At 42.9% G+C, this 23,218-nt stretch overlaps 2 protein-coding genes and 1 long non-coding RNA gene across 5 annotated transcripts in view; 2 read left to right on the top strand and 1 right to left on the bottom strand.

The window, feature by feature from the left end:
* The window catches only part of LOC132471796 (FERM domain-containing protein 5-like), a 55,641-nt gene extending 50,300 nt beyond the window's left edge, over positions 1–5,341 (top strand). For both annotated transcript variants that reach the window (XM_060071074.1, XM_060071073.1), the window contains exon 15: positions 1,511–5,341. In XM_060071074.1, the coding sequence (XP_059927057.1) occupies positions 1,511–2,139 (629 nt within the window). In that variant the 3' untranslated portion in view covers positions 2,140–5,341. The remainder of the gene's footprint in view (positions 1–1,510) is intronic.
* A 5,243-nt stretch (positions 5,342–10,584) lies between these two features.
* On the bottom strand, positions 10,585–14,811 carry ctsh (cathepsin H). 2 transcript variants are annotated; one of them, XM_060071343.1, is made up of 12 exons: positions 14,609–14,811; positions 14,395–14,426; positions 14,199–14,304; positions 13,814–13,884; positions 13,591–13,695; positions 13,210–13,296; positions 12,568–12,623; positions 12,371–12,452; positions 11,981–12,049; positions 11,491–11,597; positions 10,973–11,152; positions 10,585–10,849 (listed from the first exon to the last, which is right to left on the bottom strand). In XM_060071343.1, exons 1-12 carry the CDS (start codon positions 14,688–14,690, stop codon positions 10,780–10,782), a joined length of 1,047 nt encoding a protein of 348 aa, XP_059927326.1. In that variant the 5' UTR covers positions 14,691–14,811; the 3' UTR covers positions 10,585–10,779. The 2 variants fall into 2 exon arrangements, with proteins under 2 accessions (XP_059927326.1, XP_059927327.1); XM_060071344.1 differs by having other exon boundaries at positions 10,973–11,104; positions 14,609–14,806.
* A 5,928-nt stretch (positions 14,812–20,739) lies between these two features.
* Positions 20,740–22,483, top strand: LOC132471482 (uncharacterized). Its single transcript, XR_009528844.1, has 3 exons — positions 20,740–21,059; positions 21,152–21,198; positions 21,602–22,483. It is a non-coding gene; the product is annotated as an uncharacterized LOC132471482 (long non-coding RNA).
* The last annotated feature ends 735 nt before the right edge of the window (positions 22,484–23,218 follow it).

The following is a 23,218-nucleotide window of genomic DNA, read 5'->3' as shown; positions in this document are numbered from 1 at the left end:
ATGCTACGTCTTTGAAGGCAATATCTCTCTAAAATAAGTTAAAGTTAAAAAAAACGGTAACAGGTTAAATAAGTAGGTAGGCCTACATTATGGCATACTATTAGTTATTTGGAGACAATATCTCTCAAAATATCAAATAAATAAAATGCGTACAAAGGTTAGATAATAATAAGATTGAGGGGAAAATCGATCCACCTTTGCCTGGGCAGTGTTGGTGTGGAGGATTGTTTCCTGTTTGTTGGCGGCGGCAGAGTGTGAACGCTTGTTTCCTATGGTTATGTGTTCTTGGTATGTGTGGCGCTAGGTATCCATGAGGGGTCAAGTTACCAAAGGCTTTTGGACGCATGGATTTAGGTTCTCACGCCCCTTACAAGCCACAGCTGTTTTTGCAACGGCTGTGGATATAATTTACCAGGGGCTTCATTATTTGATGGGCCTACAGTTTGATATTAACATGCACACGGTGCTGGAGAGTAACCTTCTCTTCTGAAGCCATGAACATAACATGAAGGTTTTCCAAAACAAATTGATTGCAGAGTAGGCGTGCATCATATTTCCGACACGAAAAATAGCTCTCTCTATTATGATTACACATAATAGAGAAAGCAGTTAGACCCCCTCCCTGCCATTTGGTTAGTGGTTCATATCCACTTGCAAGACGTTGCAGAGTCACAAACAATCCTTTCATCATTTCTTTAAATACATCACTTATCATGCAAAAATAGGTGCCTCAAGTCCCTATTTGCCACTCTTTTCAGGGAATGCACTTTATTGAAAGGTGGTTTCCGTCTTTGTTTTGCACAAGGCTTTGTGTGACACGAACATCTTTCGTATTGTCAAGGCTACAGAGCAGCAACGTCATAATGTCTCTCAGACTGCAGTGATTTATCGTTCACATCACATTTTAAATATTCTCGGGTCTTGCGAAGGGTCGCTCCAAGCAGCATTATCAGTTAACCTCATTACAGTGTGTGTGCATGTGCATGTGGTTGTGAGAGTGGGGGGTTATGTGTGTGTTTCTCAATTTCAGGGTGTGACTTCACAAAAAAAAATATAACGTTCAACACATTAATCCATCAACAATGTCCTTGGTAGGGTTAATGCTCGACTGAATAGGTTAATTAAGAAAGTGACTCTCAAAGACTGTGTGTGTGGGTGTGGGTGTGTGTGGGTAGGTGTGTGAGTAGGTTGCTGGGTGGGTGGGTGCCTTTATGTACTGGCCTGCTTTAGCCAGGCCAGTACATATATACACACAAAGACATCACACAGTAACACTACTTGGTCATTGTGGCAGAATGATCTATACCATTTTTCATTACCAACCAACTGTGATGATCAATAAGTAACTCCACATCAGCTGCATCTTTCCATGTTATTGATCTTATTTTATGAATACGATTCCAGATTCCACTTCCTTTCCTGTCACCTTGTTGCCCTGTAGCACATTGTGTTGCAGTTTTACAGGAAAAAAACGTTTGAATAACTAACTGATTGATTGATTGGCGTGCAGGACTGGAGTCGCTCCGGGACAGTGCCCATTCCACGCCGGTGCGCTCCGTCTCCCACGGCGACACCTTCATGCGGCGCTCGCGGGGCCACCTGGCGGACAGCAGGGAGGCCGGCCCCTCGGGGTCGGGGGTCATCTCGGACGAGGCCTACAGCCCGTCGGACAGCGTGCTGCCCACGCCCGTGGCCGAGCACGGCGGCGCCGAGATGTCGCTGGGCCGCCACCTCAACGGGACGTCCCGCGGAGCCGGCGACGAGGAGGGGGGGGCGGAGTCAGAGACGGCCCAGGAGCGGGGGGGCCAGGGGGCGGAGCCGGGCCCGGGCAAGAGGGGGGCGTTGCGGGCGGGGGGGAGGAGCAGGACCTCGACCCCCGGGGGCGCCGGCGGGGACGTGGAGGAGCTGAACAAGTTTGTTCTGAGCGTCCTGCGCCTGTTCCTGGTCACAATGGGTCTGCTGGGGGCGCTGCTGCTGCTGCTGCTGGTGCTGACCGAGTCGGACCTGGACATCGCCTTCCTCCGGGACATCCGCAGGACGCCAGAGTTCCAGCAGTTCCACCTGGAGTACTTCTGCCCGCTGCGGCGCTGGCTCGCCTGTAAGGTACGCTGGATGGGCGGCTTCCTCGTCAGCCAATAAGAGGAAGGCAAACAGACACTTCCTGCTGAGCATGGGAGCCCAATCAGAATACAGAACGTAGACAGTGTTTCAATCACAAGCCAAGGACCGCCCCCTTTTCCTCTGGTAAACATGTTGTGGGTTTTTTCATATTTAGAATTTTGTTAAAAGCATTAATCACAGGAAGCTGAAACCTCATCTTTTAATATAGGTCATTTTGAGATCATTTTGCTTTGTCACGGCAACAGGGTTTTCACAGGGTGCAAAGCCGAAAGGAAGTTGAAGGCAATAATAACTTCAGAGAAAGAAGATATTATTCGAGGATTGGGTTGCCTTCATTTTTTACTCATGTTTTATGTTGACAAATTCTTGTAAGAAAGGGAATAAACGAGATGTCGGTCTGTGTGGTTTGCAAGACTTCAATTGACCTGTGGATTGATCAAGGATGAGAACATTTAAAGGAAGAAAAGCAACAGTATGTGGGCCAGCATCGCAGAGAATATCACCATGTTTGATACCCGACCCGAAAAAAACTAAACGTATGTATGGCTGCTGCTAAGAGTTGAAAGTGGTGATTAAAGTCTGAAAGTGTTGGATGGGAACAGAGTGGTGCTTTTTCTTTCATGTAGGATGAACTTGAGTCAAACACTGAAACCATACTGGTTTCAACCAAGGAACACAAAAGCTTTGATTATGTTGATACACATTTCTGTAGTTCCGGTGGTTTGCATCTCAGAATGTTAAAGATATATTTTGAAGCCCCAGTTTTCCTTCTGGAGGTCTGATGTTGGTTTTCTGGTATTTGACTTCTCTCTGGCTGGGTTACTTAGAGGTTTGTCCTGGACCATGGCTCACAATTTTATCTAAACTAGGGTGGCTTTCGAACAACCTTATCCAGTCAATTTCATATATTACTTTAAAACCAAATCTTGTAGAAAGTCAAAACAATGGCTTTTTAGAGCTGGGCATTAATGTCAAAAACTAAAAAATTTACATAGTAATTGCATTAAAATCACTTATAATATGATTTGTAATGGTACCCAATTACCAATCTTTACAAATATGGAAGACCGGCTTCAATATAACTGCCAAAAAGCCATGAAACCTAACCACTTGTTCAACAGATCAAGGCCAAAAGACAACACTTAAGCTACATCGCAATATTTTGATCAAAAAAGTTATAGCCTGGGCTACATCTAGGCTCTTATCACGATATTCAATATATTATAAACAATATATTGCCCATCTTCACAGCTTTCCATAAAAAAACAGTGCTAGTGAAACAGATGCTTCTTAAGAAATAAGCCTGTTTTGGTTTCATGTTTTGAATGTGTATTGTGAGCAGACATTCAAGATCTATGGTTGGTAAGCATGTGGTCCACTGGCATGCATGGTCTCGCGTGTCACAATAAGAAGGATGACGGCATGAAGAAATGCTCATCAAACACCATAAAGTTTGACGAGCATGAAATGCAAGTTGAAACGTACAAGTTGAATAAAATGTGAATGTTGGAATGGAATCGATGAGCCGAAGTGGAGAGGACAACATTCTGCACACCTGTAAACATAACTAAGAGAATTGATAAATACTCGATAAGATACCTTGCCTTTGTAAGGACTTTGTAGGAAGGTGTTGTGTTGTCCAAGTTTATGTAACGTAAGTCAATAATATTGATACATATCAACTCCTGAGTGAGTACAAAAGGAACATTGGTTTTCATTTTTTTTTCGTCATTTACTCTGGTAGTTGAAAGAATATAGCGCAGTGTTATTGAAATTTGACAGCCACCACTTTTTTTGGTAGACTTTTGATTGATGTGCAATACTTTTCAATAGTCAGAACCGACTTTTATGAAATGCTATTTTACTGTCACAAAGCCTCTGCAGACTGTAAAATAAAACCCATGCAAATATTTTCCCATAGCGGAGCATTAAGAAAGATGATATTCCCTTTTTATTTTTGCTTTTAGACCCACTTCTTACTAGTGGGGAAACAATATCTAGTTCATCTGTAAATGCCAACCACGTTAATATGACAGTGTTTTGTATAAATGCTTATCTCCCTAGTATGTTTGTTCCATTCTTAGTGGAAAGAAGGTAGCCTACTACTTTCATGAATATGTACATTTTAGCAACAAGACTGGGCTTTAAAGGAGGCATCGTGTTTTACGTACAATCATGTAATATCTATCATCAATGTGTCTACCAAAGAAGACCTGTTATCCCCTAATGTCTTTACCAGAAATTGATCTGGTGTCAATGGATGGATACCCTGTGTAATCCTTCTCCAGCCATACTAGATGTCACTCCTCCCACACACTCTCTCTCTCTCTCTCTCATCACAGCTTTTACAGCCAAAGGAACTTAACTAGATCCTGAAGCAACATTGAACATAAGAGAAGAGAAGATAATAAGATGGCTGATATTAGAACCACACCATCCTACAGGAAAAGGCTTTATTTTTTCTTTATCTCTGAAAAGTTTTGCACACTGGCATGAATTAATTTATTGGGTGTGGAAATGTGCAGTCATAAATGCCACAAATAAATAAATGTGGTTTGTATATTCAGATGATTGGTGGATGTTTTTTTGGGGGGGTTGTCGTAAGATAAATGTTGATAGATACTAGCAATGCCAGTGGAGGCCAATCAGTGTTTCTTTTGTATACCTCCTTGTCCACATTGTACACCTTGGATTATCGTTTTATATCAATGTACAAAATGAGCAATAACTCTGTGATCATTTAATATGTTGACAATGTGTAAAATGATAAACAAGATCTTTTATTTTGTTCTATTTTCCATTTATTGAAAATGATATACCTGTGGTTTGGGGATGTGTAGAGTTATTTATGAATGGAGGTTGGAATGTGCAGTGTTTAGGGTTAAAAGATAAGAAAACACATAATATATTAATATAATCTACTCAAGGTTCATCCGATTGAAATGTGTATGCTGTATACAATTATGCGTACTATAAATTATATTAATGGGGACTTACAAAAGATGTGCTTAAAGGATGAATTGGAGTGTAAACACACGTAGGATACATAAATGTACTTCACTTTATCTGTGGTCGGATAGCAGGACTCCCTCCTGTACAGTCTCCATGCACCTCTCACCAAGCATGAGTTTTGTTACCTCTGGAAATGCCTGCCTCATTCTCCAATGACAGGCCTAAAATGAGGGTCAAATAATTCATCAATAAATATATATTCTTAAAATGGAGTGCCTTATCTGTTGAATTTAAATGTACTTCAATGTGAATCGTCAGGTCATTTCTTTTGTTTGGCCCAACTGGAAACAAATATTTTGCTTGAACACAGCACCATCTAGTGTTAGCCCTTGAAAGGACTGATGCTTAGAATGGCAATGGCTTTGAAAGGATTGTTTTGTGTAGATTATTTGCTTGAAGATATTTCTTAACACTTCTGTTAAATCAATAGACATGCATTTTAATGTATTTCACGGAACAGGATTCAGAAGCAAACCCAAACTCTTCCACAAAGTAACACAAGAAGAAACCAAAACACATTCAAATCAAACCACTTTCCTTTATCTGCGAAGTGATTGCGCTTGCTCTGGCAAAGACAAGTGTTTTGCAGGGCCCATCACTACATTTCCATAAAAAATTAAAACTGCTACTGACATAACACGTAATGACCTAGCCTAGATAAAAAATAACAAAAATTGGTCAATAACTACCGTACAAAATGAGGTAGAACGGATGCGCTTCAGTCGGTGAAGATGTGCAGTCTCCCTTCGCGGTTGCCCATCAGCAGGGCGTTCCTGGTGGGGTGGCAGGCGGCGGGGACATCACGGTGGACAGGTGGTCTTCGTCGATGAAGAAGTGCAGCCACTTACCGCTCTCGTGGAACTCATTAAGCCTGTAAGGTTTCTTCGGGCTGGCCAACACAAAGCACTCTGCATGCTTTGGGTCCCACACAGCCGACAGTAGCCTACCATCAAATAGCCGCCTTTCAGGAATTTTCTTAAAGGAAATATTAGTTATTATCCATCATTATATAATTGACCCTCCATGGTACCCAACCTTCCCAGTCACTCACAAAACCACCCTGGATCCATTTGAAAAAATGCAGAAGAAACAACAACAAGGAAATACCTGATGGACTTCTGTAAGGGAGCAACTTTGGTCATCGCTGATGTGTCGTATAACCTAAAAAATAAAAATCAGTATTGAAAATGCAAAAACCAACTAAATAAATGATTGATGTCTGCTGAACTGAGTCTTGGGGTACAAGGTGACCAACAACAGCTACCAAGTCTAGCCTCATCGGGAGCCGGTCTTTGCAAGAGGTGAGCACACTCCCCTGTGTGGGAGAAGTACGCGCTGTTAAACTCTAGCCCTTCTCTTCTTTGGTGGGGTACACAGCTTCAGCGGATAACTTGGAGTAAACTCAGCAAACATGGTTAATCCCTGGGGCCGCAGAAGGCATGAGTGGGTGACATCTACATATACGTAGGTGTCATAAAGCCCTCCCCGTCTTTTCCTGTAAAAATGGGGTGAACCAGATATCGAGAGATTTACAGTTCTTGGGATCCCGTTGAAGGCAGCCAAATCAACAAGGTTCATCCCAGTAGCAGCAGAAGGTTTAAACAAGGCCCCACATTTGGATCACTGAGAATCTAGTGCTTCATTGTGCTTTCTCCACACTTTTTTCATTAGAATGGGCAAGATAATGATTATAGTTCCTCCAAAAAATATGGTAAAATTCTCCCATACTTGTTGTCAGGCAATGTGACGATTGATTATAAAGTGTATTCTGCTTGGCTCTCTCTCCCTCTCATAACATATGAGAGAGGGAGATGGCCGACTGTGATTAGTGTGGGTCTCTCTGAGATCAATATCTTTTTTACAGCAGGAACCTGTAAACAATTAACCTAGACTGGTAACCGATTAATTTAGAATACATTAAGGGAAAAAAAGGCGTGCAGGGGAATGTTAGCACTACACCCTCTATTCTGAATGATGGAAACCAAGGGGATCATTGTAACCTTATTCAGAGGCAAGATTACATCCCTGCTCTTCTGGTTCTACAGAATCTCTCTTCTACTTTACCACCAAGAGCCATTCCTGTTCGTGATAGTGATCCTTGGCAGTATGAAGTGTTCTTCAGAACATTTTAGAGAGGAGTGGAAAAGAAATATCAGATGACTACGGTGACCCTTACATGTACTAGAGCAACACAGCAGCCAACATTTGCTTCCTGCTCAGGGCTATAAAAGAGCAAAATATTTGCTCAAAGAACCTTTGGGTAATGAAGAAAAGATCGCCACTATATATATGGATTAAGCATTTGCCTGGTCAGTGATCAAATCAGAGGATTTGAAAGCATTGCATGCATTCTCCCTGTTCCTTAGAGCCTGTTGCAATGCAATGGAACATCTCACCTATATGGAGAAAATCAATTGGAGTAGTGGATGTCCTACTTTGTACCAATACTATTTAAATACAGTTGTACCAAAAATATTGTATTTTTATTACAATAGTAATATTAGAAATATTGCAAAGAAGCCCACAACATAACTACTTACATAGCCTGTTAGGGCTTATTTTAAGGGTTCCCGAATGCATCGTAAATATCATTTTGCGCTTTTGTGCAATGCCTTATTCATATTGTAATTATAATTTGTTTAACATCACTTGTTTGTTTAATACCGTTTTTTGTTTGATTAGTTGTCTAAATTACAGAAAACCTCAAAGGCATAAAGGCAGTCTACGCAGTATCTGTGTGAGTGTATGAACACAATGATTGGTGGTCAAATTGGCTGTGACATGGCGTTTTCCTTTACATCAAAAAATACATTTTCACCATAAATTGATGCAGAAAAGGCAATATTTGGCTGCAGAAAATGTCACCAGAATGCAGGAAATGAAGTGCCCAACTTTGAGCTATGAAGCTGTGATTGATATTTGCACAAAAATTTCTTCATTTCAAATTTTTTTAAGTGCTTTTCAAGTGCCCACTTTTTTTTATGTCTGGATCTCGTGGATTCTGCTAAAACCGTCGCGATAGAAGAACTACACCAGATATCTGTCATGATCTGTCTGTTTCCTTGTCTTGTTTTGGTGTGTTTCCTGTTTTACTTTGGTATCTCTTTCTTGTTTCTCCCCATGTCCAGTCAAGTTTCCCTCCTTTGTGATTACTGCTCCCTCCCCTAATGTGTTTCAGCTGTTACTCGTTGCGTGCCCTGTGTTTGGTATTTAAGCCCTTGTCTTTCCTTTGTTCCTTGTCGGATGATTGAGGTTGGCAAAGCCACAATACCACAAAGTTGCATGTAAAGCCAATAGGAGAAGGAAAAAACGGAAACGCATAATGGGCCCCTTTAAGCTACAGGGTCACCCGTTAAACAAAAGGAAAATATCTAAGACTTAATAGACAGGTATAAGGCCTAATATGAAATGCTGTCTATGAGTTATTCACATAAAGTCTGGAATGCCAGTGTGTTGTTAGGCTCATCTTTAAAAGCAAAGATAGGCCATTAGCCCTAATAATTCAATGTATTCATGAGTTCAGTCTTGAAAGAATGCCAGTTGTAAGGTGTCATCAAATTTTGAATTGTAAAACAATAAACATGATCTTGACTTTGAACTGCATGAAATCAGTAAGGCTTTAGGGCTGTCCCAATGTCGAATTCCAAAGGGCCTGAGGTGAGGGTTGGAGTCCACACTTACCAAGCCCTTTCCATGAGTCTGCATCAGTGCAGACTAGTGATGGGTCGTTTGTGACCTAATCAGTTCGAATGAACAAATCGGTCCCATGGCATGCTACTTTATTGATGCTTATATATAGAAGTTAGTGGACCCTTAATACATTATTTGAAGACGTTCAAGAAATTCAGCCTTGGTGCAGAATTACAGCCACTACGAGCCAGTCCCACAATGAGCTTTCCACAAAAGTGCAGTTTTTTTAGAGGCGGGTCAAGGTGGAGGGTGGGGGTGTGGCCCTGAGCAGCTTGCGGCCACAGTACAATGCGCTCGTGTTTACAGTGGATGTATCGCAATGGTGAAGCACACACAGCTTTTGGCCGTGTTTTGTAAATATTGTAGAACACTCCAGGTGCTCCGACGGGAGTCCTGGAGCTCGATATCGAAACAATATATTATACATAGATATCTACTGCGTCAGGTTTTCCGACATCTCTAGTTCTTCCACTTTCAGATCAATCTGAAGTAGACTCAACCACGACATGGAGGAGAAAGGGATTGTTGCCCGCGATTGTCTCCCGCTGGAGCCCCGCTGCCCGCCGCCGAGGCACCATCGTCTCTGAAGCGGGAAGCGGGAAGCGGGCAGCGGGCAGCGCCGAGGCAACAACGCCCCGCAGCGATGGTGCCTCGGCAGCGGGCATCAGCAGGCAGCGGGCAGCCGGGCTCCGGCGGTAGACAATCGCGGGCAACAATCCCTTTCTCCTCCATGTCGCGGCTCATGTAGCCTACTTCAGGGAGTCAGAGTCAAAGTTCCTTTCCCCCAATTCCTTCTCAACCATGGCTGAGATAACCCCCACGAGTCTCGTTGTGGAAATACCAGAGTTGCAGAAAACCCAAAGTGTTATGCGCCATAACACCAACAGCAGATAGAGCTCCAGGAGTCCGCAAACAGCAACAATCCCTTCCCTTCTCCTCCATGCTGTGGTTCAATCTGACAGCTCATTGGTCAATGGGCAGCAGCTCATTTGCATTAAAGTGACAGACACCAGAAACAGTGCATTCTGAAGGGACTGAAACAGAGTAGCAGTAGGCGAGATTTTTTTTCCAAAAGGCTATTTCCAGCAAACAGCTTCAAAAACATTTTTCTGGAACTCAAATACTATGTTTACTTACTAGATTTGCATGGGCACAGACAAAGCCCCCTGATTCGAACATACATATTTCTACCCTTTAAAATATCCTGAATCAAATTGTACAGTATCCCTCATAACGAGGCCTTCTCAATGTCAAGAAAAACAGACACTCACACCTCCCTATAATCCGCCAAAGCTTCCGATACAATAATCCAACATCGACATTTTCTTTAGACCGATACGGAACCCACTCTGGTAGAGTTGCATTGTGCAGTGACCTTCGTTCCTTCCGAGCTGAGAATATCATTGTTGTTTATCATTATCATTTGCTTTCTTGAGTTTCATAAACACAATACGTTTTTTGGGGTTTTATTTGAACCATATATACATGGTTAATCTTACCTCCTTAACATGCACTTTCACAGAAGGGGACCTAAAAAATTGCCTCAACTGTCATAATTTACTAAATGTATTTTACACAGACTGCACCTAACACATTAGTTTATAAATAAGTTTAGTTTCTTTCTTATATAAATGGTAAGGCCAACAACTGCCACGCACCTTTTGCATGTAATTTGAAACTGACAAAAGCTGTGGGCTGGTTATTTTAAATAAGTTCTGAAAAAAACCAATATGCGTGACTAAGAAAGAAAAAAAAATGATATCCTCTAATTTGTCTTTTATTCATATAGATTGCATTAACATCACCTGAATTTAGTGTTAAAGTCAAACATTTTTAAAATAACTGCATGAAAGTAGACAGCATTCCATGTCACACATTGACTATTCTTGTTCCCTTATGGTTTGACTTCCTGTGCAGCTTTCACTTCTTCTTCACTGGTTTTGGTTTTGTTGTCGGTCAGACCAAAGGGTATGAAGAGCAAGCCGCCAGTCCACACATATTCCTTCCTCGTTCGATAAGGAAATATCTGAGGGGAAAAAATCCTTTGAGACAGTGGAGTACAGAACACATTCACCACACACACACACACACACACACACACACACACACACACACACACACACACACAGTGTTTCTGTTCTCTATTTACCCATCGATTCCCCAGCTGGGGCCCCAGGAGTTCTTCACGATCCAATATGGTGCCCCTCCTTCTTCCTCCACGCCATACCCCACAGCCAGCACGGCATGGTTCACAGTGTCCGTAGTGTTGCGACACATGGAGCTGAGAGCACAGCGCAGGGAATTGGTCACCAGTTGTACTAGAACCCACCTGTACAATGTATTAGTAGTGTACTTAGATGGTTATCCATCCTACATTCGGCTACATTACAAACCACAGTGTGACTTCGAAACAAACTTTGATCACAACACACTTATAAATGAATATACATATTATATTATCCATATAACAACTTGTAAAAGTCAAATAAAGTGCATTTTCTCTGCTTCCATCTGTCACAACTTCATTGATTGGTCACTGGATTATCTCGTGTTGAATCTAGAATGTCAGGAATTTGACCATGACCCTACCTTCTTTTAAATTGAATATACATGTGTATTGCCTCCAATGTAAAAACAGTGTGTAGTTATGAGAAGCTGCCCCCTCACCTGGTATATACTCCTTCCTTGTAGTGCATGAAATCAGAGGTGACCTCAAAGCCAAGACTGACAGGGTTGAGTCTGGCAACTGCATCAACCATCGCCTTCTCATCATACTGTAACAGACATAGAGTAATATCAATGGGTTGCAAGGAAGTCAGCTGGTCGTGGTTATGATGGTCAAACTGTTCAAATGATCAAGTTTATGTAATGACATATTGTGCACTTTAATAGAACAATGAGCAGTGCAAGTAACAAAATAATCCAGTAATAGATTAAGGTTGGTTAACACTATTATAAACTAGAGATTATACTGTAACCAAATAGTTTTTATTTCACATTCAAAAAGGCAAAAACTGGTGTTTGTAACAGGGGACTTCCAATGATATCTTTGTAACCCAAAATAAATAATTTACTTGACATCAGTCATTGAGTCATCTATGGTTATTTCTGTTTGGAATTTTATGTCTCGTGTTTGTCGACATAGCTTCACACTCACAGAGGTTATGTTGATCACATCTCTGACGAAAGCAGCCTCCAACCCAGGCACAAATTGGCAGGGGGCATCCTATAACAGAGGCAGACCATTATTTAGCATGTATCAACAATAAGCATGTCCCTATTTTATCACCAGGTATGATATAGATTACCCATTAGAAGTAATTTTAAGAAATCAACCCTTTAGTGAATTTACAAGTGCTTCAATCCAGATGATTGATGGATGGACCAGCCTACCAGTTGCTATCGTCTTCTGGGTAGGCTAATGATCTGTGTTCATCAGGGGGGTTGATTTTTTAAATAGCTTGTAATGGCTTTTCAACAGGACACCTGGTAGTGAAATAGGGGTCAATTTATACATGCATGGTTAGTCTTTTAAGCAGGAACATACTGAGCCTTTGTAGGGATAGTCTTCTTCAGTCATAATGCCCCCGTTGTATCTGATATACTCAAACGCCTGACTAGGAAGCCCCCTGTGGAAACAAAACAATAGTGTTCATTAGCTCACTGATAAGATGTTGGTCCCTATAGTTAAATGTTTTATTGTAATGGATCATTCTTGAATGGCTTCTATTTATACTCACTTACCCATTGCATCCGTGGTTGTTGAAGGCCTGGGCACAGTCTACTAGTTGCTGCTCAGACTGAAACAAAAGCAACAGAAACAATGTGATTCAACAGATATAAAATATACCTGATAATGGATAAAACACCATGACCATTCATTTACAGCAGACATTTTTAATTTCCAACAACTGTATTTAAAAGGTCAAAATATATTCAGTGAATATGTTAAATATTTGATATATTACATTTATTGTTAACTTATTAAACAAGTATGGATAATTACTGATATTGAGACAGATTGTTAGTCATTACTCAGAACTTCCACTATTTCAAATGCATCCCTCCAGCAATTGATATTCAAAGGGCCCCTATATCTTTCCACCTCCCAACATAGGACCCCCTAGCATCTGGGCCCAATTTCGGTTTGAAGCTTGTCATGAATGCACATATTTCATGTTTAAGCTATCTACAAGTTCAAATGAACCAACTCCAGTAGGCCTCATCGAAATCAGCTGTTCGGAAATTGAAAATCCCGGCTCTATTCAGAGTTCTAGTCTATGTTTAAAATGACCTGCCCCTGTTTGACCCGCGGTGGACAAACAGGGGCCCTCTAAACTCTCTAAAGGTAACTATTGATGGGTCACTGATGGACTATATTCTTACCAGCAGTAGGAGCTTCCCTCTTGCAATGGCAGTGACAGACTCCAAGCAGCCAGTGGTGGAAAATGTCCAGCAACTGCCACAGTGGCCCTTGGGAGACAAACAAAAACAAAACAACGTGAAAGTGGAACTTTCTTTGCCGTATGGTACAGCTATCGCTTATTAAACTGAATGAAATATTTTCATGGTTCAAACACAACCGGTTACATGTAGCATGCAAATAGCTTGCAATATCATCCAATTTGATTGTGGTTGCTTTGGATAAATCTACATCATACATCTAGCTGGACACGCCCACGTGTGATTTCACTATAGGGGCCATAGGCTAATCAACATCTAACCTGGGTGGTGACTTAGGGTTCATTTTAACTAAGAACTTGGTACCTGGTTCTTGACTGGCGTCACAAAGTTGCCCAACTCCCTCCAGTCTACAGAGTCAGGGTAAGGTCCACTGCTGACTACATGATTCCCTTTGGTCGCGGAGCAGTTCTACATACACAAACAACCATGGGATTATTGTCTTGCCTATTATAATAGTTGGAAAGAAATTTGAACATATATCAACATATTTCAGTAGCAACTGTAAATGTACAAAAATATACTTTACCTGAGGCTCGGTCAAAAGATATGACTTCTTAAATTCTCCAAATGTCATGTCTGTGAACTGACTGAGCCCCACTATGGAATAAATGGAATGATATATACACTTGAGATTAGCATATAGGCATTATGATGGACTTTCATACAAACAGGATTCACTGAGTGCTTTACAACAGTAATTAAGATGATATTAAACAACACAGCCACATACAAACAAAATACAGACCTACAAAAGCGTATACAACATAGTAGGCCACATATAAGAGGAGCCCATCCCCTAAGAGCGCATTGATGATATGATGGAAAGGGGAAGAACAGCCAGTTGCTTCAAACAAAGAGAGAGTGCGTATGTTGTGTAACAATAAAACAATCTGACTTAAACATCCGCCTACTTTTGAAGGAATGGTCCCCGGCATTGTGATGATCGATTGTCCTCTTGTTCTCGGTGAATATCCGCAGCCGATAGCTGTATTCTGTCAAGTCATAGTCCTTACTGTGCTGTTGATCCAACCCAATAAGCGGAGAACAATGTCATGATTATATTACCCGCTGACACTATTCAGTTTTGCTTATTCATGTTGCTCATACCTGTGACATCCATGTTTTGAAATGATACTCATCTGTTGAGGACATAATACATGGGTTATTATTACACCAGATGCTATATTTTCCACTTAACAAGACTGACGCGGTATTGTCTGCAGGGCGAAAACAAAATAGAATAGACACAAAAGTTATGAGCAACCAGGAAATTCCTGATATCGGGCGATTAAATTCAGTTATTCACATTTAGTACACCGACCTTCCAGTGGAACCAATGGTGTTAATTGCACTGCATATATAAGTGCAGTGAAAACCCCGACAGCGGCAGTGAAGCGGGACATGTTGTAGTCTTGCACTCTCTGTTGTTGTGCGCTACACTTCCTTTAAAGACACACAGCCTGCTCAGCTAAGGTTACTTTTGGAGCCTCCCCAAACCATTCTGACCAAGTCAGCTGCCGGGTTCGCAAACGGGGCTACTTTCCGGGGTTTATGCAAACTGAGTGTGTTTTCAAACACTGCCTTTTATGGGCCACTTCCAGAAAATAAAAAAACAGTTGACTGGATTGGTTATAATCTAAAAATCACGGATCCGTTATTTTAACTACGGAACTACGGTAAACAGCTTGTAGCGCAACTATTGTAAGTTAAAGGTATAGACACAGCTCCCGCATTGACTGTATGCAAGAGCCGTGAAAGTCCATGCATAAACCAACAATAAACAAACTCAATATTAAACTCTTCATATTTAATGTAGGCTGATCGAGTTTTCGCGTGCGCGTTGGGCACTCTCAACCTCTATTTTTAAAGGTCCCATGACATGCTATTTTATGTATTCTTTAATATAGGTATTAGTGGGCAACTAACACAATATTGAAAGACGTTCGAGAAATTCAGCCGTGGTGCAGACAGAGTTACAGCCACTCCGAGCCAGTCGCACATTGAGCTTCCCCCAAATGCGCTGTTTTGGCGTCAGTAGCTATAATGCAAATGAGGAGGAGCGAGGCGGGTCAAGGAGGAGGGTGGGGGTGTGGCCCTGAGCAGCCACGGTACCATGCGCTCTGTTTACAGTGGATGTATCGCATTGGCGAGGCGCACACAGCCTTTAGCCGTGTTCTGTAAATATTCTAGAACACACTGGAGTCCTGGAGCTCTATATCTAAATATTATCATATAGCCTACATAGATATCTATATCATATAATATATATTATCACGGCCAAAAGCTGTGTGAGCCGATATTATGAATCTCAAATGACCGTGTTGGGTTCTCCGACGTTCCTGGTTCTTCCACGTCCACATCAATGTGAAGTAGACTGAACCGCGACAAGGAGGAGAAAGGGATTGTTGCCGGGCAGCGCTTAGGCACCTCCGCCTCTGGCGGTGGTCCCTCAGCGGGGCTCAAGCGGGAGACATTCGCCGCCAACAATCCCTTTCTCCTCCATGTCGTGGTTCATGTTCTTGATGGAGTCAAAGCCAAAGTTCCTTCCCCCCAATTCATTCTCAACCTTGGCTGAGAAAACCCCCACTACGAGTCTCGTTGTAGAAATACCAGAGACGAGAGTCCGACGTGTTATGCGCCATAACACCAAAAGCAGAACGGTTATCCAAATAACAAGGAAGTGTACAACACTTGCGTTACAGTCCTGGAGCTCTATATCTAAATAATATCATATAATACCTTGATATTTATATCATATAATACATATTATCACGGCCAAAAGCTGTGTGCGCCTCCAGACGATGAAACACAAACGACTTTGTCGGCTTCTGCGAGGTCTCTGGTTCTTCCACTTTCACTAGCCTACTTTCTCTGAAGTAGACTGAACCGCGCGCTGCCTGCTGCCGGCTGCCCGCTGCCGGCTGCCCGCTGCCGGCTGCCCGCTGCCGGCTGCCCGCTGCCGGGCGATGGTGCCTCGCGGCAACTGGCAGCATGTCGCAGTTCAAGTACTAAAGCGAGTCAAAGCCAAAGTTCCTTTCCCACAAATCGTTCTCAACCAGGGCTCAGATAACCCCCACTCAGTCTCGTTGTGGAAATACAAGAGACGTCAAAGAACCGACAAGAAACACTTGCGTTACTGTGTGTGTATTCACACACACACATGTGGCGCTCGCACGGTCGTGTCTCATTGGCGGGCCAACGTCTCTGGGCGGGCCAGGCAGAGTAACGGGAGGAGCTTAGATGCTTTATGACAACATAAATAAAGACATTTCAAATCTGCACGCTTGAGCCTTCGTTTTTTCAAAGGCGAGCAAAACAGCTAGTGCTCGTTTTATACCAAACGCAAGTTTTAGCCACTGGGGGACCATAGGCAGGCTAGGGGAACTCATATTTATATTAGAAAACCTCATAAAGTGAGATTTTCATGTCATGGGACCTTTAATTACTGTAACGGGGTAATTGTTCAATGAAAAGTGTAGTATACTATGCATGCAAATCAATTATTAAATAGCTTTTAATGTTAAAATGCAAGGCAACTACCATTGGTTAGTTGAAAATAAAAATCATCTGAAGAATAGTGTGTGAAACAGGTTCCAGCCTTATCCCAGTTATGAACCAGTTGGTTTCACACCGGCCAGAGTCAGCCATGGAGCCGGCGAGAGCAACGTCATGACGTCACTGCAAACGTCTCCGCTTTCCCAGCAACCCTCGCGCCTTGCCAAAACTGTACAATGAGAAGAAGAACCCTCGCGCCAGTTTCAAACACAACAACAACTATTTCGTCTTCACGTCAGTCCGTGTATGGTTCGTTCTTTGAATATTCCAATTTAAAAAAAAATCAGAAAAAAACAATTAACAGAGATGTTTTGATGACGCTGATTTGGTTTTGAAGCCGAAAAAAGGGCGAAAGGAATATACAAACTGTATTTTTCTGTTTTTTAAAACAAAACGGGAAAACTGAATAATCCAGTTGCTTGTTTTGTTTGCGTTTTGTTTGCATATTTAGATAAAACCCCAATGAATGCCGGGAAAAGGGCACGCAGTTTAAAAAATAATGCATATAAAGACGTTTCAAACGTTCCATCGAGTCTCTCGCATTCTACAATGGCCAGCTTTATTGTTTTCCGTGGGAGCCGGCAACTTATGCTGCGTTTTAATATCCATCCGTCTCGGAGGTCCGAGGACGTTGCCTAGCGACACGCACAAACACGCCCCTTTTCCTCGGACGGCGAACTCGCCATCTCGGTTGAACTCAGTGGTGACCGAGCAAAATTCCGAGAAAGAATTCAAGATGGCTGCGCCCATTGTGACTTGAAGTATGAACTGTTTTCATTGTGCTTGGACCACTTTGGTGGTTTAAATGGCAATTTCAATCACTTGTATTACTGCAATAGCTTACTGCGTCCGTATCTCTGCCTATGTACACAGATATATTGTATTTGTGTACAGCACTTTGGTCAACTACTGTTGTTTTAAATGTGCTATATAAATAAACTTGACTTGACTTGACTATGGCCTATAGCCTACTTATTTTGGAGCGCCTGGTCCTCTGCCAATGCTACCGCGACAACACCTTTTCCGGGTGGCGTCCATGTTTTCCTCCAACGACAGAGCGAAATAATAAAACGCTTGAAGTGTGGGCGTGGCGTCAGATCCGAGATCCGAGTCGGTTCGCAGAGAATACTCGAACGCAGCATTATGCCGCGTTTCCACTGCAGGGTGCGGAACGGTTCGGTTTGCATAGGTGCGGTAGGGAGGGGGCGGTATAGCCCAGCTCAGTTCCGAGGTCGCGTTTCCACCGCCGACAGTACCCTTTAAGGTAGGCCGGATGTTGATCGCCGTGTCAGCTACGTAAACATCGTAAACAACCTCTTCCTCCCCAAGAATGCAGACGAACATCTCCACCTCCTTGTTCGCCCAAGCAAGCGTTTTACGCGACATGTTAATTGTAAAGAATAATACCTCAAGGCTTGTTTTTATCCTTGCGTCGCCCGGAAGTGATGATTCTGTCGACCAATCAACAGAGGGGGTGTGTAGCTAGAATTTCCCGGGACCCTTTCAAGCGTCTCGTCTCGTTTTCAGTACCCCAACGGAGGAGTACTGAAAACATGGCCAAAACGGGTACAGCTAAGTCCGGGTCACGCCCACTTTTGGCGGTGGAAACGCAACCCGTACCGCACCTTTGCTAACCGATCTGTTCCGCACCCTGCAATGGAAACGCGGCATTAGTCGGCGAGTGGAGGATCTGAAACTAAGTCGGAAACTAGATTTCTTCTTCGAAGGTTGTGCTCCACACAGAACCTCCTCACCGTCATAACGGAGCACATCGGGGCGCATCGGGGCACCAGATTGCTTTAGAACGGTACTGAACCAGCCTTATCGTAAAGAGGAGCATCTCATGTGTCTTTCCAGTGTCAAATAGTTCACGAATACAATCACCATGAGGTTCAAGTGCGGCCATAACTAAGGCTAAATGTAATTAGACAATCTATTGCTGGTTTAGGTGGTTGGCTCTTTTTTCTTTTCTGCGTTCTGCCTTCTGGTGTAGCCTATAACTATAAATGTATCTATTTTTGTTTTTGTTTTTCTGTTTCGGGTTTAAAAAACCAACACACAAAACACAAATACAATGCTGTTTATTTGTTTAATCCTTTTGCCCTTTTTCCGATTCAAAACCAAATCAGAAAACCAAAAAACGACTGTTAATTGTTTTTACTGATTTTGTTTTAAATCGGAATATTCAAAGAACGAACCATACACGGATTCAATCCCATTGTTTACTTCGGTGTTTTAAAAATGCCGGTCTTCGTTGGTCTTCCTGTTTGGGACTTTCTAAATCTACGCCACTTCGACCTGGGCGGGACTTTACGTCCTACGTCACTCGCTATGGGTGTGCATGTGTGCGCGTAGCCGTCACTCGCGATGGGTGTGCATGTGAGAAAGGTTTTTTGCTTTTAGTGTCTATGGGTTGGTAATAACGGTTCTGATGATTTTTCTGATGGAAAAGTTGTCTTTTATTTCCATAATCTTTGTTCAGTGAACGCATAAACCTGTTTGTTAGTTAGCAGTTAAACAAAATGCGATCTCTTTGTTTACAGTTACCAACGACCAACGTTTAAAGACTGATGATTGGGGGTTCGATTCCCTAGTATTCTACATTCTACTTGCTGTAGTTTGGTCTGGCTTTGCGAGACTAATTCCCTAGTGATGCAAGGTTTTTTCTTTCATTTTGGACTGCACACACATCGCGAGTGACGGATACTCGCACAATGTACACACATCACTGTCTTTACAATTTCTAGGCAACCGAAGTTTGAAGATTGTCAAGTGGTTAACTCTTGAACTAAGACCTGATGGGTTAGTGGTCAGAGAACAACTCATTGACGCGGGGATAAGGGGTTCGATTCCTTAATGAAGCTAGCTTTTTTCTTTCATATTGGACTGGATGTTTGTATGCCATTTTGCATAACTTGTAGTTTATGATGAAGAAATGTTACTGGGGTTAAGGTTAGGGTAAAGGTAAGGGTAAGACACAAAGTGTTTTTGCAACACAATATTTCTTACAATAACAAAGTTCAAAGTTTTGATGACTCCAGTAGGAAACTTAAGATACCTAGAGAACTGCCTGAGTGCTCACAAAACATCAACAAGTCAGCAGTGTGGTACAGGGTGATCATTTCTGATATACAGTACAAAAGCTGAAACTATTAGCCAGGAGTGGGAAAGATGCAGACGCAGACGTGGGAAGCAATAAGACACACCAACACACAGTTGCCTGTTGCAAAGTGGTTCAGAGTTTAATATAAATAGTTAGGGTTAGCTGGTATGGCGTTATCTGGTATGGCTATAGTCTAATGTTAGCTTAGTTCGTGTTGTTTCGTCATGTCATTTGTAGAAATATAGCCTATCATCACAGACTGTAGGAATGTCACCCACCCTCCATCGCGTACGACACTGACGCTCGTAATCCTGTAGTGCAAAGGAGTTCGTGCACAGATCCCTGAGACAAACGGCTACGCGCACACATGCACACCCATAGCGAGTGACGTAGGACGTAAAGTCCCGCCCAGGTCGAAGTGGCGTCGATTAGAGAGTCCCCTTCCTGTTTATGAAGGTAAGGATAACCCCGCCCCCTGCCCCCGGCGTAAAAGCAGTTCTCGTCCTAGCCCAGCTCAATCCTGGGGCTGGAGTTGAACCGGTTTTTAGAGGCCGGAGCCGGTTCTCTGGCGGTGTGAAACCTAAACACTGGCCCTAGCTCCGAACTAGCCCGGAACGGGAACGGGCCTCGATTTTGCGGCGGTGTGAAAGGCCCAAGAGAGCAGATGTTCTCGTGTGGTAACATCGCCCTCTGCTGTCCACATCCGCTCACTACACACACAGGGACGCAAGATCACATGTGACTTCCTTTCACCAACTTGACATCAGACAGTATACACACACACGCACACACGCACGCACACACGCACGCACGCACACACACTCACTCTCGCACACACAGTAAGGAGAATTGAACGAATACTTTTTTCGTTTTGAAGTATGAATCTAAATCAGTCAAATCAGACTCATCCCTTTAATTAAAATGAGGGAGGTCATTTAAGATCAAACACAGAGCTGAAATAGCCTCTCACTGTTACCAATGCAACCAGTGGGCGCCGAACCTGCGTTGTAATTAGCTCGTTAATTGGTTGCATCTGGTGCGTTTCACTTAAGAGTGAACCAGACAGTACGTTCGTGTCCTCTACAGTTTGGCAGTGTAGCGTCTCCCAAAAGCGGTATGTTGTTGTGTTCCCAGAAATCAGAACGTTTGTGTACTGTTTTGTTGAGGTCTGTTGTGACTTAATTGACATCTCTTCCTGTTTCACAGGTTAAAGACTTTTTGAAGTAAAGAGGAGCATCTCATGTGAACCTGATGTGAGTAGAGTTGTGTACCAAAGCACAACTGACGTGACTTGTATGTTGACTATAAATCACTGATAATGTGTGAAGGAAATCGGGGATTGTGGTGGTTTAACTCTCATTTGAAATTTAAATAATGATTCTACCTGAAAGTAACATTTTAGAGACTATACATTCAAACTTGTCAAAGTAAAAGGTAAATCACTCTTGACTAATGACAGTCAAATAATTAGTATAACTTGTATTAAAAAGCTGGATTAGTTAATTATCTTAATCATTATTTAAAAGTTTGATGATCCCAAAAGACCTGAATTTGTATTGTCATTCATTTATCTGATTTAATGGAGATGGTAGATGTTGAACTGTGGGACAGTGCCCAAGTTTGGGGACCATGAGTAAAATGTTCCTTCCTTTAAAGGTCTATCATGGATATTCAACTGCAGTTCTGTGAGTATCCCAACTTAACCATGAAGATGAACTGCAAACTGTAAGTCATAAGTTTCTCATTACTCTTGGGCACATTGGTGTGTTTTTCCTTCCTGGTGAGTTAACCCGTTACCTGAAGGTTGATCTGAGTAGGAAGGATGTTTTATTGATTCATGGGTTACTTAGGTGTTTGGTTTATGTTGGTTTTAATGATTTGTTAAAATAGTTACAGGTTCTAAGTTATTGTTGTAAGCTGGAGTAATGGGTTGAGTTCTGATATCTTCAGTCTTCTTTCCAGCTACTCTCCTGAGCTCTGCATCTTCATTACATGAGTGTTGGTTTACTTATAAGGGTGTGGTCTGAGTGAGCAGAGGTGCATACTGGGAAACAGAGCTGTCTCAAGTCTACAGGTCTGTAGACACGCCCCCTCAGGGGAAACCAAGTGTTTGAGAAGCTGTCGTGACGTCAGTTACATGGACTGGAATGTTCTTTATGATGGAGACAGGGATTCAGAAGGAGAAACACCAGGGGGAGATGAGGGGGCTCCTCGTCTCAACAACTAAAACGCAACTTCAGTCTGACACAGAGAACCATGGAACACATTCAACATTCATTTCCAAGAAGGTCTTATTTGGGGCCATCCCCAGATGGATCCTGCTCCTCAAGAGCCACCCCCCTCCACTGGGTGGTCTTCTGAACAGCTGACTAAAGCTGCAACGTTTGCATCTGTGAAGGCCCCTCATTCAGGAAACCACTGGACTACAAAGACATTACTTCAGAGACGTTGAATAAACCTGGGACACATTTTGGAGACATAATTTACGTCTCTGGAGACATTGGTTGTTCTGTTCTGGGTGCCCTGGCAGGAGAGCTGGGGTTGTTGATGAGCAACACTGGCGCACCCCAAGGAACAGTACTTTCACCCTTCCTCTTTACCATCTACACCTCTGACTTCAGCTTCAACTCTGGAACCTGCCATCTCCAGAAATTCTCAGATGACTCCTCCATCGTGGGCTGCATCAGTGAGGACAGGGAGGACGAGTACAGAGGTGTGGTGGAGGACTTCGTCAGATGGTCTGAGGAGAACCACCTCCAACTCAACATCGGCAAGACCAAGGAGCTGGTGGTGGACTTCCGCCGGAAGAGGAAGCCCCCAACCCCTATTACCATCCAGGGGGTTGAAATTGAGACGGTGGATTCGTATAAGTTCCTTGGAGTACACATCAACAATAAACTGGACTGGTCTGACAACACAGAGGCCCTCTACTGGAAGAGTCAGAGCAGACTCTTCTTCCTCAGGAGGCTCAGGTCGTTTGACGTGTGTGGCAGGCTGCTAAGGACATTTTATCTGTCTGTGGTAGCCAGCACGCTGTTCTTTGCTGGGGCGTGCTGGGGAGGAGGCATCAAGGCTGGGGAGTCAAACAGACTCAACAAGCTGGTTAGGAAAGCCAGCTCTGTGACTTGAGCTGGACAGTCTGGAGGTGGTGGTGGAGAGGAGGATGAGGGACAAATTCAAGTCCATCATGGGCAACCCCTCCCATCCCCTCCATGCTGAGCTGTGGCAGATGGGGAGCACCTTCAGTCACAGGTTGATGTTCCCCAGGTGCAA

The sequence above is a fragment of the Gadus macrocephalus genome, chromosome 14 (assembly GCF_031168955.1).
Source record: "Gadus macrocephalus chromosome 14, ASM3116895v1".
In the NCBI taxonomy this organism is placed as follows: domain Eukaryota; kingdom Metazoa; phylum Chordata; class Actinopteri; order Gadiformes; family Gadidae; genus Gadus; species Gadus macrocephalus.
Note: the sequence above shows the minus strand (reverse complement) of the source record. Positions and strands in the feature narration are given on the sequence as shown.

Excerpts from the sequence above, each read along its gene's own strand:
- ctsh (XM_060071343.1), bottom strand. The coding sequence starts at position 14,690 with ATGTCCCGCTTCACTGCCGCTGTCGGGGTTTTCACTGCACTTATATAT. Across the intron at positions 13,696-13,813 it reads ATCTTTTGACCGAGCCTCAG|AACTGCTCCGCGACCAAAGG; the intron begins GTAAAGTATATT and ends TTGTGTATGTAG. Across the intron at positions 11,598-11,980 it reads ATGTGATCAACATAACCTCT|TATGATGAGAAGGCGATGGT; the intron begins GTGAGTGTGAAG and ends TGTCTGTTACAG.